At 36.4% G+C, this 18,842-nt stretch overlaps 1 protein-coding gene across 1 annotated transcript in view; it reads left to right on the plus strand.

Annotated features, from left to right (window-relative positions):
* nphp4 (nephronophthisis 4) overlaps positions 1–18,842 on the plus strand; it is a 163,441-nt gene that overhangs the window by 101,551 nt on the left and 43,048 nt on the right. The window contains exons 10-12 of the mRNA XM_016559763.1: positions 1,376–1,505; positions 6,837–6,892; positions 12,960–13,094. Coding sequence (XP_016415249.1) covers positions 1,376–1,505; positions 6,837–6,892; positions 12,960–13,094 — 321 coding nt within the window. The remainder of the gene's footprint in view (positions 1–1,375; positions 1,506–6,836; positions 6,893–12,959; positions 13,095–18,842) is intronic.

Genomic DNA, 18,842 nt, shown 5'->3' on the forward strand with positions numbered 1-18,842 from the left:
CTGAACACAATATATTTTGTTTTTGAGCAACATACCGAATATTAGGAACAGTAGAATTTGTTTATTTTTTCTTTGATTTGTTTCCTAAAAAGAAGAAAAATAAAGACTGACATCTTTATTTAACCTAAATCTGTAATTAGTTATTTAATTTTAGTTATATAATTCATATACATATCATTTATATCATTTCATATTATTTAGTTATATAATTTCATATACATAATTTGATTTAATAATAACCCAATTTTAAACACAAACAGAATGTTATGTTCTGACTAGCTTTGTGAAATTATACTACATGCCTGAACGAAGCAAACAGCAGAAGCTATGAATGAGATGCAGATTCACTCTCTGACAGCAGGAGGCGGTCATGGAACACCAGATACGGCGTTTCCTTGGTTACCGCTGTAAACAAAGCAGCACTGCACTGAAACACTGCTTTAATATGAACTATACAGAGACGAGATGAAAACAGAGACGAGTTGCTTGCAATAAGACAAAAAACGTCCGTTTGCCGATAGCGTATGTTCCAGGGGAAGCTCCTTAAGTTCTGCCATCCTACACACACGTGACTGACCGCTCACACCAACAGGAGGGGGAGGGGCGTGTTACTCTCTACACTGCCCTCAACCTGAGGGATTCCTACACTTTCAGTCTTTGAGGAGTCATGAAAAACAGCGCATACCGTACGAACGGTATAACGGAAAATATTAGCGGTTTTGAAACCGTGAAATTTTCAAATCGCGGTATACCTTGAAACCGGTAATCGGCCCATGCCTAACTGAGACTTACCGCTACAATCATCATTACTCTTTCATTAGCCTGTTATCCGTCTCCTCTATTGTACTGATGTCATATTAAAGTCAATTAACATGATTAGGAAATTGTGGGCTGCAGTTTCGGTGCAGTTCCTTTCACCATGGCAACTTTCCCAGGCCGTAGTTACACTAAATGCTTCATCAGTGGTGATGAATAAGTTTAGATCGAATGTGTGAGGATTTCACACTGTAGAGGTCACAACACCTGCTTGATTGGGTTTGTGTGGTCAGTGTATGATTTCTGTGTGTGGTTTCCTCTCTATTGGTCAGACAAATATCACACTCCATTGGTTGAGCCGGTTGGGGTGGTCGGGAGCAATGTTGTTAAATCTTTTGGAAAAATCAATCTTCAAATGACTTATTCAAAATTGGTACAGAAAAAAGTATTTAAATATTGAAAAATGACACACTTTGGCTTTAATTAGGGACGAAAAAGTAATTGAAATGTTAAAAGTGGACCAAACTAGGTTGAGCAGTTGAGAGAAATAAGTACTTAGCATCTGGTAAACCTTCATGAATACAGTCCCTTGAAAGAAAGTTTTGCAATTTTCTCACAGACAAATTCGGGGGAATGTGTCATCAAGTTCAAGTTTTCATCTAGTGTGGAAGGAGCTTCTTGCAGCACGGCATTGAAAGTGAGCCGCCGGGAAACGTCGCCACCTAAGAAGCTACTTTCAGCATCCCAAGGTGAGTCAGGGTTTATTGTTGTTTTTCTGCTCGGATGTGAGACCTTTCATTTGTGCCTTGTGCAGGTTTACAAGGCTGTGATGCTCCATCCAGAGAGATAATCAAAGAGCCTACACAGAAATTGAACACCACTCTCAGTAGAAGGTCTGTCTTCAGTGCTGCTACATTTCCAGCCAATTTTCTTGCATTAGTCATTGAAATACAGGTGTTTTATAGTCTTTTACAAGAACATGCTTAGTCTTTTTACTGACTATTGTATAGGAAACTTAGAAGCGAAGACCAGGAGACCCTTTTGTGTCTTCAGCAGGATTCTTTATTGAGAAAGTGCAATGTGACGCTGCAGTCATCAAAGTCTAACTAGGGATCTGTACATTGCGCTTAGAGACAAAGCACCTGGGAGACAAACTTTGCTTAACAGAATCATTCATCTGATGTCATCATCTTTACCTTAAATTCAAATTACAATGTACTTCACCTTAGATTTTTCATGTGATGTTATGTCAGATCTTAAACAGATTCTTAAATTTGTACTGTAATTCCAATGTGCAGTGTAAATAGGCATCTAAAGTTATGGGTTACTCAGTTGTGTTGGTTGAGCTGTTGTCAAACATTATGTACTGTTTTCCCATAACCAGAATTATTAATAATTTATTTGACATTTTTGTTATGAGTTGTTGTGGATTTGATCCTGAATAGTTTGAGAGAGAATTGTCATGCCCAAATGAATCACCCTTAATATGTTGGGGGGAAATAATTACAAAATGAATTACTACTAATTACTTTTCCATCACAATCTCTGCCTTCCAATTAAAAGGGAGTTTTTGCATATCTCACATTTCACAGTTTCTGATAGAGATCAGCTCCTGGTGGGTGAGATGTTTGGAGGTTGGGGGTCAGGCCCACCAGCACGACTTCTGTAGTATACTGTGCGGGTGAAATATACTCTGGTCAATTTGAATGTCTCAGTGTTTGCCAAGTCATATAGTCAAGGGCAGAATGAAAGAAGACTGTAGCATATGCTCGCTGTCTTCTTCTTGCACTCTTGCTTCTTTTAACTCCTCCTCACTTGAGCTCTACCTTCTTGGGCAAAGAGGGATGAAGCTTCTGGCCTGAGGGCCAGGCACTCGGCCAAGTCTATAATTTCTCTTTCTCTCTCTTTTCTGAGGCATGGACTCCCTACATGCATGAATCTTCAAACACCTTACCATCTTTTTATCTTTGCTTATGTCTCTGAGATTTCTTAATTAATATTGACAGATAACATAGAGCTCGTGCCATTGGTTGAGCCACGGTTGCTGTCACAGGTTGGTCAGCATGTAATGTTTTGATACTATTCAGGTGGCTTATTCATAGTTGTCTTTGTGTATTAATCTGGTATTTTAATATAAAAAATTACATGTTTGGCTTTAAATGCTTCAAAACAAATCTGTTAATATTTCATGAACTACCTTATCAACTTCTCCCATCTCTTCACAGCAGAAATGAGAATTGTTTTGACGTGTGCTGATTGTCAAAGATCTGGAGAGCAAGAGAAGAGTGGGCAGCGATGATCAGAATGTGTTCATCAGAATGTGTTACTTCCGATGAACGCTGATCAAAAGCAAAAAGATCTCCTGTGATTTTGCCCTTTAGCCAATCGTGCACAGTATTTACAAATGCGTGATGAATGCATAGTCGTGAGAACATCCATGCGTATTTATGAGGGTGGTTTTCGTAGTGCACATGTCAGCAGTTCGATTAGTCCATGTGAACCACCGTTGACATGGCAGCCTGTCCATCCGCATTATGCAGGAAGTCAATCTAAAGTTGATTGGTTCTGTCTCCTGAGATCTCGTTTCTGTGTCTAAATACTTCGAAGTGGCTGAGGCTGCCGATCAAACTTTAAATATGTGTGTATATATAGTTTTTTTAATTCAGTGTTTGAAGTGATTTTTGATTTATGAGTGGAGTGAGCTGTCAGAAAGAGAGCAAGATGTGAGATAATTGGTCATCACTTGTCTTTCTCTCCATTGTTTTGTCATATCAGGATTAATGAGAAGAAATATATTGCATTTTGGAGTTTCTCCAAAAACCTCCTAACATTTGATTAAAAAGGTGTGAGTGAAAGTTACACATGAGGGAATAAGAGGGCGCATAGAGAGGAGAGGAGGCGTCAATGAGAGGGAGGGTGTAAGACAGTCAGAAAGTGAGTGAGAGAGAGAGAGAAAGTGTGTTGGATGGGGTGATGAGTTCACACATGCAGCAGAAACAGATTGAGCATCAGACGGAGGCATTACTGAGAAACATGTTGTCACCCAACAGTGTGGTCACCTTCACTCAGCAAGGAAACGTCACCACATACACTGACACATCTCTGGATGTCCTCTTTGACAGTTCCAGTCCAACAACTGTACCTGATGTGCAATGTAGAGAGAATGCTATTTTATTGTCGTTCAGAGAATGAATGGAATTAATTTCTGAATATTTAAGCATTTTATAACTTGGTTAAGTATCCATACTAGTGTCTGAGTGATAGATTTTATTTGGATAGATACACTAATAGATTTTTTTTTAACAAATCAATACCTTTATTCAGCAAGGCCACCTTAAATTGATCAAAAGTGACAATGAAGACATTTATTAAGCTACAAAAGATTTATATTTCAAATAAATTCTGTTCTTTTAAACTTTTTATTCATCAAAAAATACGGAAAAAAAATTGTATCACAGTGTCCACAAAACTATTAAGCTGCAGAACCATTTTCAAAATTGATAATAAGAAATGTTTCTCCAGCACAAAATCAGCATATGAGAATGATTTCTGAAGGAAACTGAAGACTGGAGTAATGGCTGCTGAAAATTCAGCTTTGCCATCACTAGAATCAATTACATTTTTAAATATGTTAAAATAGAAAACAGTTATTACAAATTATAAAAATATTTTGCAAAATTACTTTTTCAAAAACATTAAAATCTTACTGACCCCAAACTTTTGAATGGTAGTGAAAGTGGCCCATTGTGGATTTATTGTAATCCAATTGTTTTGATACTGATAGAATTTTAAGATTAAATGTGTAATTTTTTCATGTTAAATGTTATGAATGTTAAAATAATAAGCTTACAGAAAGTTAGTGAGTTGAGGGAGAGTTTTACTCACTAACACGTCATTCCAAACTTGTATGACTTTTAAATGAGCTCCAAAAATTGCACAAAAAGCACATTAAAAGTATCATGAAAGTCATATTGCACTATATATATTTTTTTATTATTTTCATTTAAGCAACAGCTTTTTAATCTGTGGGGGTTTTTTTTCATTTAAAAAGAAATGCATCCTCGGAGTCAAGCATGTTAATTATAGAGTCTCTTGTCACATCCCTCTGATTATCAGACAGGTTAATCATTAATGTTCCCTTCACAAAATAAAAAATCACCAGGCAGGTTTGATATCTGTTGTTCCAGACAGGGAGGTGAAAATCCAGCTGATTAAAAGAGAATTGATTAATTTACACTTATTTGTTCACCCAGTTCCCATAAGCACAGATGGTTTAGCACATTCTGTAAAGAGTTACATCACCACTGTTGGTGTTAAATCCCAAGCGCCCAATTTCAGACTCTCACAGGATTTCACACTTGTCAGTCGCTTATCTTATAAAAATCAGTTACCAAAAACAAGAGTGAATCATAAAAAGTGTCTGGTTTAACATAAGGCAGCTTATGGCCTTCTCATCCAAGCATCTGGTAATTGTGTTTGAGGAGGTTTAGATCAAACAAAGGAGCACAAATGTGCAGCAGTCGTTGCAAATGAGAATCTGTCATTCAGTTTTCTCATACTCTGGCCCTGTTTACACCCACTGTTAACATCCGTCTTAGGTGATCCGATCACAGGTGGTCAGACGAGAAGATTGTCAGTTACACCTGTTGGTAACGCGTGTCTCTTGTGACCAGCAAGGATGCATCAAATTGATTAAATTAACAGTAAAGATATTGACGCAAAAATAATGTTTTGCATTAATTATGTGCTTTTGAACTTACTATTCATAAAAGAATACTGAAAAAAATGTATCATGTTTTCCATAAAACTATTAAGCAGTTCAAATATTTTGAACATTGATAATAAAAATAAATGTTTCTTGAGCAAGAACACAGCATATTAGAATGATGTCTGAAGGATCATGTGACACTGAAGACTGGAGTAATGACTGCTGAAAATTCAGCTTTGCCATCAAAGGAATAAATAGAAAATGGTTATTTATATTTCTAATAATATTTCACAATATTTCATTTTTTTGTACTAAATTTTTTATCAAATAAATGCAGCCTTGGGCAAGAGACTTGTTCCTGCATATTAATAAAGCACAAATATAAAAATAAGTAAAAAACAACAACAAAAAAAACACCCCATTTATCTCCAATATGCTTAATTTTCATTTCAATTTTTTTAAGATAGCTTCAGACATTTTTTAAATTGTACCTGATTACCTGTAGTCACTGCATCACATAATTTGTAGTCCCTTTCAAAACTCCATGTAACCTGTTTTTTATTTTGTTTTGTTTTTCATTGACAGGTGAGTAGACAGGCCATTGAAGTTGTATGTGGCCATATGCTTTTTAAATTACAACTGAATCTTATATAGTTTCAGTATATAAGATTACACCTTGTGCGAGGTGATCTTATATAGATCACCTTGCACAATTCTTTGTATCCTTTTTAGAGACTGATGTTAATTCTGGGTATAAACCAGGTCTCTGTGTGAGGTCATTCGTAGTGGTGTATAGAGCTGACCTCATTATCTGACCGAGCGAATGATGTTCTGTTCACTGTGACTCTAACCTCATCTCTTGCCCAGCCCAAACCCTTTCTACCACTGCCAGGCTTACGTGACAAATGCGATTCATTCGGTGGGTCATTCAGGCTGTCTTAACACCATGAATGCATATGAGTATTGGCCCCATAGCCTAAGGCCGTCACAAATGCCACCCTGAACCTTAGCAGTCCTCAGAGTCCACATTTTGCTGACGTAATGCTGTGTAAACTGGGATAGTAATCTGCTGTGAACAAATGGGGCAACTTTTGGTCTCATGGACAATGCACAGCTATTGTAAGTCCTAGCATGTGATGGAAAAAGAGAAAAAAATATGTGTCATTTGCATGGTATTGATTTTTAGCTAAACTGATCTATTGTCATTAGCTATTGTGAGTTATTTAGCAACTCAACTCAACCTATGACATTATTTAACACAATTAGAAACCTGTCGTGAAGGAGATACTTCAGTTTTTGCAAATATAAACAGTTGAGGAGGAAATTAATGTTTAAAGTGCTCTAATTTGTATTTTATTTGCTTGACTTTCAGATGAACGCATCTTGGAGCCGACGGCTTCGACGCTGCAGTCTCCACGCGGCCCAGCGGTAAGTCACTCGAAATCATCACACGCTAAAATTCTTGTGCTCTCTCCCAGGACTCAGTTTGTTTCTGTGTCACCAGAATGGCAGCAGTTTTAGAACAAGCTCTGCTGTATCCCGAATGTGATGTTGTAATGTCTCTGAGAATCTGCACTAGACAGAATCAGAACGGCCTTATTGTCATGTTCTGTTGACCTGAGCAGATGGGCACTGGTTTCTGTGAGTTACGGCAGCATTGCACCATGAAAACTTGAGAAGTCTTGGGGAGGGTTTGCAAACTGAAGAAAGAGGCATTGAAGGCCAGCATGGAGAATGTACCACTATTCTTCAGATAGCACACTGTGTTCAGTTTCACTTCTCACAGAGACTCAAGAGGCTCACGAGCCCTGCCCAACTGCAGATCTACGAGGTGTACAAATATACCTAGCCAACTATCAGATCAACATTTTTGGCCTGTTCATTTTAAAGCAGGGATGTCCGATCCTGCTCCTGAAGAGCCAACATCCTGCAGATTTTGGTTTCCAGCCTGTCAAAAACACAGTAATCCCGAAGACTGTGATTAGCTGGTTCAGGTGTATTTAATTAGGATTGGAGTTAAACTCAACAGGACAGTGGCAGGACTTCCCTGAATTTAAAGGATTTGATTTTTTATTTTGATAGTATTCAATGTGAGTTGATTTTATTTAATACAGTTATGATTTAGAATTTTATTGTAATTGATTTGATTTGGCTTCAATTTGATTCAGTTTTGATTTAATTTAATTTGATTTGATTCAGTTTGATGTTTTTTGATTCAGATTTATTTGATTTGGGTTAGGTTCTATTTTGATTTGACTCTGTTGCTTTGATTTGATTCAATGTGATTCCATGTGATTTTTATTCAGTTTTGATTTGATTTGATTTTTAGTTTGATTCTATCTTGATTTGATTTTGTTTCTGGAATTGGGCTACAGTGGTCGTACTGTATGTTTTTGATCCACTAAAATGATCTGGCTCAAAATAATTATTTGTTTGTGAATCAGATTGCACTTGTTGTTTTTGCATGCAACCCACAAGGTCAATTCAATATAAAGATTTATTTTTTTTTTGGCCATAATTTTACAGAAAACAGCCTTTATTTGTATCACAGCCAGCACAGACTGCAATCTCAAATTTTCACCTCAACTTTCAGCTCAAGTTTTATTTATGTAGCGTATTTAAAAACTACAGAGTTGACCAAAGTGCTTCACAAGTAGAAAAATGTAAAAAATAAAAAAATAAATAGTAAAATGACAAAGCTACTTAAACACACTAATAAATGTTTTAAACTCTAAAAGATACTGCATATGCAAAGTGCATTTAAAATCAGAACAAATATCTCCACTACCTAAGATTGCCCCAATTCAAATACCATGTGCAAAAGAAAAGAAAAAAGAAACACTGATCTAAATATTTCCATTTATGGGACTGACTGAATATGAAGTTAAAATTGAGATAAAAATTAGTTTAGTCATAGACAAACACTGAATACATGCAGTCGAGTCTTTATTTGCACTTTAATGGCTGGATAAACTCCCTCCATTTTCAGATGTGTATTGCAAGTTTCCCTGTCTGCAAAAAACGATTTTGCTGGCTCACAAACACAAATGTGTCTTTCTCTCCCTTCAGTAAAGCCTGATTTAACACTTCAGCAAAACAAAAGAAAACAAAGCAGATGCTGTCAGACCTTAAGGACCCTTTAAAATATCCAGTGACACTTCCTAGGCTCCTAGGATGGATTTGGTCCGCATCGATTTTGGTACGGCACTAATTTAGAGGGACACCAATTTGGAAAGGTTGATTCTAGTGCTTTTTTCACCGACCCTGCTGCCTGTGTTTGTTCTATAAAGCCTGAGTCCCTCACTTAGTCTGAAAAAGGCTGTCAAGGCTGTGGCACATCTTTCTGATTGATGGGCTGCTCCGTCTCGTTCTCAAATGTTCTCTCTCTTTCACTCACACATGGATTCAGAATGGCATGCACAGAGTGGTTTAGTCATTCTGCATCTTGCGAAGGATGCTATATTTTGTCTAATATCAACCACAGAGTGGGTTTCATAAATGTTTCACACACATTTAATGTGATGTGTTTGCTTTTAAATGAATATATCACAACTGTTCCATAACCCAGTGAGCTTCCTTCTGCAGGCAGTATTAAGGCATCATATGTGCATTCCCAAAGTCAAAGCTATTTTTGGAAAAATTATATGACAATGTCACATGTATCCTTCATGGAGAAGGAAATAGCATTGCGACAAACGCTATGAAAAAAAGTAAATGTAAGTTGGTGAACAATGGTATTTTAGTTATAAGCGGACTAGCAGACTGAATTAGTAAAAAAACGTAAAAGTGCTGATATATATAATAATTATATTTTATATTGTATTATATTATAATGATATTTATATAATTATATCAATATAAATACAATATAAATTACCATACATGCCTCCATATAATAATTTAAACGGGTGTGTGCTATTTATTTATGCTTATTAAAGGGGTCACATGACGTTGCTAAAAAAGAACATTATTTTGTGTATTTGGTGTAATGAAATGTGTTTATGCTGTTTAAGGTTCAAAAAACACATTATTTTCCACATACTGTACATTATTGTTGCTCCTCTATGCCCCGCCTTTCTGAAACGCGTCGATTTTTACAAAGCTCATCGTTCTGAAAAGCGAGGTGTACGCTGATTGGCCAGCTATCCAGTGCGTTGTGGTTGGCTGAATTCCTCAAACGTGTGACGGAAATGTTACGCCCCTTAACATACTGTAATGCCGTCTCCCGGCGCGACGAGACAAAACCAATAAAACCCATTACAAACGAGGCATTTGTTGCATCCAGTGGGGACATAATTACTGATTATAATGACTTATACTGTCTTTTTACGCGTTGCGTTGCATCGCGCCACGTAAACATAAAACCATGTCTGCATTTGTGATTGGAGAAACAGCAAACAACAAGCTCTACTCTACACTACTCAAAACTCGCGTTTGAATCATCAGTGGCAAATTCTTTAAATAGGAAAACATACTTGCAGGCTGTGAGTCAGAACAGCTGGCATTGTAGTCTACTCTTCCAGGATCAGGAAACAGTCCTCCATAAAATGCGCTGCACACATCTTAATATTTGGTTTGAACTGTTCTGGAACAGTGTTGTAAATACAACTTAACCACTGATTTCTAGTTGTGTCCTCTTTTGGAAGGCCAAACCAAGTATTTTCGCTTTCGCAACGAAACAGACACAGCGTCTTCACGACATGGCAGAGACGGCAGCAACAATACTATAGCAAGAATAAGTTACGCATTCTTTCCTTGCGTGAACATTTGGGCGGTGTTATGTAAATCTTCCCACACAGTGATGTAGACATGTGGGGGCGTGTTTAAATTAGGCATTTTAGGAGGGTGTGGACGAGTCTTAACTTTTAAACAGAATATCTCTTTGGGTTTGAGACTTTAGTCTTTGCAACTTTAGGAATCGTATCTATTCACGAACAGCTTGTAACACTCCAAAGAGAAAGGAAAACTTGAAATCACATCATACTGTATGACCCCTTTAAATTATTGCTTTCTGTCATGTCGTCTGTTTTAAATGCAACACCGTCAAGTTATTGACGCTATTGAGTGAACACTTGGTTTCCAGAAGAAGAAATTATTTTCTCCTTAGAGACATTCACCCACTGCCATGAAACATATTAAGTCTTAGATATGTATATATATATATATATATATATGAAATTGTATATATTAGAAAATCCCCATGGAGAAATAAATGTGAAAAATACTGGAACCAAGGTTGAAAATGTAGGCAGTCACTGTTCTGCTCTATTAATGCCCATGGTTTCGAAATAAAATGTTCAAAAAGCACATTTGGATGTGATGTTCTGGTGTACAGTACCTTGTTGTGTTTCTGACTTATGGTGCTTTAATGCACAAGTCCTGAGTAATGCCGCCAGCAATCCTCCTCACATCCCATACACTTTATTTCAGAGTTAGTGAGTTAAAATGCTTGCTTTGGACGCATGCACTCACTCTCTATTTATAGTTAATGCTTTTTAAAAAAGAGCCTTTGTCTCTCTATCTGTTTCTCTCTCTCTTTCAGGCACCGCTATGCCTCCGTTATTGATTTTATGTTTTTAGTATGCATGAAAGTGAGTGTATGTCAAACAAGAGCTGGCTTTGTGAATATCGACGTGCATGATTTTTATTCTAACCTTGTGCCTTTTTTGTTGGCACTGTGTCTGTCAGTAGTTCTGCTGTCATGTGGATCTGTCTTTCTTTCCTCTCCATCGGTTTTCTTACTTCTCTTTTCGCAGTGATAGGTGTAATAACTCATTGTAGTGAGAGTCATTTGTTTTTGTGTCTGCTGTCTGACGAGGATCACAAATATTGTTGCTATTCGTCAGTGCAGCACAATACTGATATCAGTACAATGTAAACTAGGGGTTCCCAACTTTTTTTTTTTTTTTAACAGAATACGTTTTAAATATTATAAACTTTAATAATATACAATGATAATTTGTTTTAATTATACGATTTCAAATGTTAAAATATCTTTTTTTTAATTCTTTTTATTTCTTTATGAACATTTACTGTTCATGTTTTTTAAATAGCAGACGTGTTTATTCAAATTAATGTACAATGCAACATAACTTGTTGGTTGAAGTGGTGCACTACAAAGTTTCAAGAGGTTCATGAGCCCTCAGTTGGAAAGCCATGGTCTTAAATTCATTTTATGCAGTTAGTTGATCAGTCGGTACTGGGCACCGTGAGATTCGAGGCTCACTGTAGTATCTGTATGTGTTTTTAGGCATTATTGGGGTCAGTGAGTCATAAATTTATGCTGTATTGGGGTCAGTGGAGAAATGCTTTTAGGGTCTGCTGGCTGTCAGTGATTTAGGCTGTATTGGAGGCAGTTGAGTCATGAGTTTAACACCGCTGACCTCATCACAGTCATCTACTAGATCACATCACACAGCCTGCAAATCCATCAGCCTCTCTTAAGGGCAGAGAGGTGCTTTACATCAGCAACTGTTGGAAGCACTGGAGGAAGTCTTTCAAACAGTAATATCTGACTAAATCTGATTAAAAGCGGCACAGTTACATCACTACAGCATTAATGTCTTCATTTAGATAAGTATCAGAGTGCTTTTTATGATTACAATATGATATATTATTGCTCACTGTAATACAGGGATGCAAACCTTTGACCTTTCTGTGAGTTTGGATCGCTTATAATGTGCATTTGAAAACGCAACACACGCCAACCATTTCCCAAATTTGTAACGAGTATAATAATTATATTAATAATAATAATAATAATAATAATAATAACAATAGTGTGAATGTTAAAAAAACTCTTCAAAAATGTTTTAAAAGCACATTTTAAAGCTGATATTTTAAAGAAGTTCTTGCTGGGGGCTGGGGCTTGACCTTTGACACATTTTTGTCACCTGATCAGTTTGCGTCCCTTTGTTTTCACAACAAATACAGTTTGCACATATCTTTGTCTTTCTTCTGCTAACATTAAATGTTGTTTTAGTCAGCATAAAACTGACTAAAATGAATTAATGTCAAAATATTGACAACATTTTACAATCTCCAAAGACAAAAACTCAAAACTAAAAACAGCATATGAGAAACTAGCAATTTAGATGAATAATATCAGAATCTCAAAGCTGATGAAATGGATGACTGCATCAGAAAACTCTTGTATATTGGCATTAAGGTATAATGTTACTTTTGACAACAATAGAGACTCAAAATAAGGCTGGAGGCAAACAGGAATGGTGAAATGCTCAAAGTGAAGAAAGAGAAATTAGGGCTTGTATGAAAATATGTGCATAGTGAGACCCAAAGCTGGATCTGTCACATTTATACCTAAACAGGTTTCAAAATTCATCCTGCTTTTGTGTTGGCTGGATGTTGGCATTATGTAGATGCCAGCTGCGAGGGATTGTCACACCGTCAAATGCTTCTGCCCGTTGTTTTGTACGATAAATATGTATTCATTTTTTTCTTTCTTTTTTCTCTTTTCTCTTGTTCTGTTGTTCAGCTGTCTCTCTCTCAGCTGGTTGCGACTTCACGCTACCCAACCATGAGCCACACGGTGGGGTCTCCATGGCAACAACAGCTCCCCTCTCTACTTTCTCCCTCCCCGATGGCATCGGCCCACCAGCTGTCACATGTCGTAAGTTTTCCACCCACATATGCACACACACACTCACATGAACACACAAATGTATAAATGCTCTTTTAAAACAAAGCACAGAGATACATTTATGCAAAGGAATAAAACACCTACACTCAAAACATAATATGGCATCGAAAAAAAATCACATACATTACCTCAGTAAACAGACACCTGTACACCACGAAAACCACAATACACCTGTCGAGAGCAGAAGAAATTTCATATTAAAATAGGGTTTTTTAACATGTTAGAGCTGCAGCTGTTCACTACCATTTTGCAGGTTAAAAACTTTGTATCAAACTACAGAATACTTCTAAGAGCCCCATTAACTGTCCTATTGGTTTGGTGAAATTAGCTGCTCCATGATAATGTTTCATGCTTGCGAAAGATCTACTGTAAGTGCCACTTTCACATTTTCTTTACCGCAAAAAACTGGAGAGATAGACCAGAACTTTAAAACTTGATCAGGTTCAGTGAGTGTACGCCACTATATTGGAAAATCATGCAAATGAGTTTTAAGGTGATTCTTCAGCTCCACATCTCATAATATATCCATCAGTGGTCCAACGGATTGGTTCACTTGAGCTCTGTAATACATTTATATGATTAATATGATCAGCAACATTTTATGTACTGCAAGACTTTTCCACTGTGGAGCTTGAATGTTGTTGTTGTGAAACCGTAGTTTCCCTGATGATACAAGAGTTGGCGACGACATGATACTGCTTTTGTAAGTAAACAATGGAGCGAGTGCACTGTGGAGGAGGATCACATCATATAGAAAGATAAAAGTTCCCAGACTAGCTAAAAAGAAAATTGATTCAGGTAATATTATATGATTTGAGTTAAAGAAAATAGTTCACCCAAAAATTAAAATTAGCTGAAAATGTATTCACCCTCAGGCCATCCAAGATATATTTGAGTTTGTTTCATCAGCATTACATCACTTGAGAATGGGTGCCGTGAGTCCAAACTGCTGATAAAAACATCACAGTAATCCACAAGCAGGGGCACATTAATGCACAGGCTTCAAGGGGCTGAAGCCCAGGGGCCTACACTGGAAAGCGTGCCCACTGGCTGCATTGAAATTATATTTTTTTAATAATTATTTATATGGGAGTTTGCAGCAGTGACAACAGCATTCTGTAAACAAACTCATACACTCATTTTCAGCGACTCCCTGGTTGTAGTAGGCTATATAGTTAATGGCTCAGTTTAGGTTCCCCCCCACACAGTTTGTATAGTTGGTATGTTCCACGTGTTCCATCGATATACTGTAAGCGGAATGTACAAAGCATTCGCTAGTAAATAACTGCAGCACGAGAGTATGTTTATGTCAACACGCAGATTAACAGAAACACAACACTGCTGTGTGAAAGGAACTGGACCGGACAACGTTCTGTAACGTCATACAGTGAGAGTTCAGTAACTTGCTTGGATGTAATCTGTGTGTCATCTGTGTTCCATAAATAGTGCTGCTTCAAAATCTCAATTTTAAATCTGGGGATGGAAAAATAGGAATTGTCCTATTGCTTAAATGTGATCATTAAACTTTATACGGCTGTGATTTAACTAATTAAACGTGAGCATTTGTCATATGGATGGCTTTAGAACCAAGGCTTACGTTTCTTCACCAAATGCCTCTGCATGCATTCTGTGGTTCCAATCCAATATAGGATTGAGTTTAAGCTTTTTGCTGGACAGGGAATTGGAAGTTACTACAAAACTGTGTCACAGTCAGCTATGGTAAATCAGCAATGGAGTATGGGGCTGTTTCATTCTGTGCAGTTCTAAGTCCTCGCTTTTGAATTGCATCTGGGACTTAAGATAATGTCATCATCATATATTAAAATGTTCTTCTAGTATAAGGTCTGGTCCACAACGCAGCTTATATACATATAGACCATATGGATGCCACAGTTTGTTCTGTTTGTAAGTTGTTTAGGGTGAAATAGATTCAGAATCGAACTGAAAATGTATTTTAAATTTCAAGCAAGTTCCTGAATTTGAATTATATTTGAATTGATAGCAAACAGGAAGCCATATTGCAATCTGAAAATAAGAAAGTATAAGTAAAATTAATTGAAGTTCAAAGAAATGTAACTACAAGAAAAGTAAAATTTGCCTAGATAAAATGTGAATGTTGGCTGGACAAACAGAATTTTCAGATATAGAATAGATAGATATTTTTGAAATGTAGTTTATATATTTCATCATAATTAATAAAACATCTTCATACAATTCTAAGAGTGACTTACCTGTGTTGAATTTCTTTGAATTTTAATTCAATAAATTCATCTTCTTGTCATTCCAATTCAAATTCAGATTCAACTTCCTGGCTATTTTTTTTTAACTATAAAAGTAAAGTTTGTCTGGATAAAATTTGACTCTTAGCTTGATAAGGTTTTGTTTACAAATTTCGAATTTTTTAAGCTAGATAGATAGAAAATATAGACTAAAAAAAGAAAAGGAAAAAAAGAAAGAGATTTGAACGGTATCATGGTTTCGATAAACACCTAAAATATATATATACGGCCTAACCCATACAGTGGATACATTTTCACTACTTATATGTTTTAAACGATTTGTCTTTTAAAATAGTAATGCAATGTTCTGTTTCTTTGTCTGTGACACAAGAAAGCAAGGGTTTCGGTCATGCAGGAAGCAGGTGGTTAAACATGTGATAGTCATGTGGCGTCACGCTGTATATCCTGTGCTTGCCTGAGGGCATCATTTAATTTACTCATCCTTTTCCTGTTCTGGACATAATGGTTCCATCCATTGGTGGGTCCCAAGACATGGGGTTTCTATAGGTTGTGAATGAACTCTTTCAGTCCTTGATACCAAGAAAGCTTTGTCGTCTCCTGATCGAATTAGTTTCGATCTCATGAGTAGATGAGTTTACCATACTGACAGGAAATCAACCAAGAATATGGGATTCATGTGCTGGGTGATTAGCAAACCTTGTGAATGCTGATATCAGTGTCTGTTCATATTAAGAAATCCCTACAGCATTTTCCTTTCATATTCCCTCTGTATAATGCCCGTAATAACGTAGTGTTTACTTTATGTAACGGCTATATAATTCTGCTGTTCCACAAGCGCCATCTTGTGGCAAAGAGTGAATTTGCATATATTCACATTTTACGCAGAACAGTCTTGTGAATGTTAACTGGCACTGTAATGCTGTAGCCCAGGGGCCTTTGGTTATCTTAAGGCGCACCTGTCCACAAGTAACCCATGTGACTCCAGTCTGTTAATTAATTTCTAGTGAAGTGAAAAGCTGCATGTTTGTAATAAACAAATGTATCATTAAGGCTTTTTAACTTTAAACCGTCGCTTCTGGCCAAAATCCATAATAGCACTTTCTCTAGTAAAAAAGTCCATCCCCTGTTGCCCTCTCACAATAAAATCCACCAACATGTTTAGAGCCATTTTGAACTGTTTTCGCTAGGTGGATGATCTGTGCATATTTCTTTCCTGATTCAGACAAGATGTCTTTTCACTGGAGAAAGCAATATTATGGATACAGGACTCATATATAAGCTGAAAGCAATGGTTTGAAGTTAAAAACATCTTAATGATGGATTTATTTATTACAAACACAAAGCTTTTCTTTTCACAATACATTAATTGGTGGACTGGAGTCGTGTGTATTACTTGTGGATGATTGTGATGTTTTTATAAATTGTTTTATAACTGCATTGGATCCATTGGTGAGCAAGTGATAAATTTGAGGAAACAAACTCATCTACATATTGTATGACCTGCAGGTGAGTAAATGTTCATCATATTTTGGGTTGAACTATTCTTTTAATGTAATTCTTTTAATGTTTAGCTGTTCTTTTAGTGTAATGTACCTTCCTGTGTAAAAATATACTGTATTATACGATAAAACCATCAGTGCATTATTACAGCTGTTCTACAGCATTACCAGCTAGCCATGCTGAGAAATCAGGACTGGGAACGGTTTGTAATGTAATGTGCTTTTTTATTTTAATGGAAATACAGTGTGGTTAGATGCAGCCTGTATAGAGTGGGTAAATAATATCACACATTTTGCACAAAGATATTCACAGATATTATGTTAATCATGTGTGGGAGCATGTATGTTTATGCCATTGCCTTTAGTCATGCGGTGCATTTGACTATATGATAGTGTGTAAATAAACATATAAAGTGCTTTGTTACCGCCTCCACATTTGTTTAAGGCTGTTTGTGCCACACATGGACTCTTCTGCAGAGATTAGGGAGGAAATTTGTGCTTTGCTCAACTTCCTGCTTGTCATTTCTGGGTGATTCTGTGATGGTGTTAAATTATTCCCTGTGCATTTTTTTTTTTTTCTGTCTATGAATCTCCCTGTCTTATCTTCAAGTTAGAATTTCAAATTCCTTTTGGATTTGGTTGCAGCTGACTTAGAAATATTAGTCTGTGTGGACAAAGCTTTGTGAACATCCTGAGCTGTACCACTTTTAAAACACAAATGCAGAATGTTGGAATTCACTTGCAGTTTGGCTGAAGTGCTGCGATTGTGTTTTTTAATGAGACTACATAGTATTTGTATGTGTGTGTGTGATTGGATGTGATTTTGAATGCATATACCAGCATGCCTACATCTAGACCTGTGTTTATTTATTTTGCAGGCACAAATGCAAATGACGATCACTACCACACAAGCAATTCATCATAAGTGGGCACTAACATTAGAAGTGTGATACAAAGAGCTAAAGATTGCCAGATGTTTGATTTTTTTCAATTAAGTCTGTTATGCTCACCAATGCTGATTTATTTGATCAAAAATACAGAAACAGTAATATTGTGAGATATTAATACAATTTAATAAAATGTTTACAATTAACTGGCTTCCATGTAAAAGCCTTTACTGTCAATTTTGATTAATTTAATGCATCCTTGCTGAATAAAAGTATTAATTTCTCTGTTAAAAACAGTAGTTTTTAACAGTAGTGTATGATAGTGAAACTTACTTGTTTACTCATTCATTCATTCATTCATTTTAATAAAGGTTTTTGTAAGGAGTAGCCTTACTTTGACTGTTGGCATCTTTCGTTTTGTTTTTGTTCATGTCATTTAGGAGTAGGTTTATCTAATATGATTTATCTGATATACCACTTTCTTAGACCACTGAGGAAAAGTGCAAATCTGTGTTAAGCTATTCAGCTGTAAAGAAAAACTATAAAGAATAATCTGAATCCAATCTGTCTATTATTTCACAGACATAATATTGCAACAAAATATGCAATTCTATTTACAGTAAGTTAGTAGTCTCAAACTGAACTATCTTATATCTGATTTGATGTCACTAACCTTGAAAACTTAGGGAAATGAGTGTGTCTTCAAAAGAAACAAGTTTTGTTTAAGGGCAAAAAAAAAGTGCACCTTGATTCCAAGAAACTGTGTAAAGCCAGCCAATCAGATTAAAGCTTGTCTGATTGAGAAAATACTTGCCAATTGTTTTAGCAATATAAATCTGACGGTCAATGAACAGACTATTGGTGGCCTGTGGGTGTGCTGTCTGAAGCTAGGTAAGGAGTATAGAAAATGCTGTAATTGGTTTTTGATGAAGTCCTTGCGGAAGAGTTGTGTCTTCAGGCGTTTCATAAAGAACTTGAAGTTCTTGTAGAGCGTTTGGATGTTAGTTTTCTGTTGGCTGTGGTGTGTTATCTTTTGTGGAAGATTTCAATACTGAATATTCCTGACAGAGTTTGTCTCTGATCTGTTGACCT

This window comes from Sinocyclocheilus rhinocerous, unplaced genomic scaffold (genome assembly GCF_001515625.1).
Source record: "Sinocyclocheilus rhinocerous isolate Xijiao unplaced genomic scaffold, SAMN03320098_v1.1 scaffold558, whole genome shotgun sequence".
Taxonomy (NCBI): Eukaryota; Metazoa; Chordata; class Actinopteri; order Cypriniformes; family Cyprinidae; genus Sinocyclocheilus; species Sinocyclocheilus rhinocerous.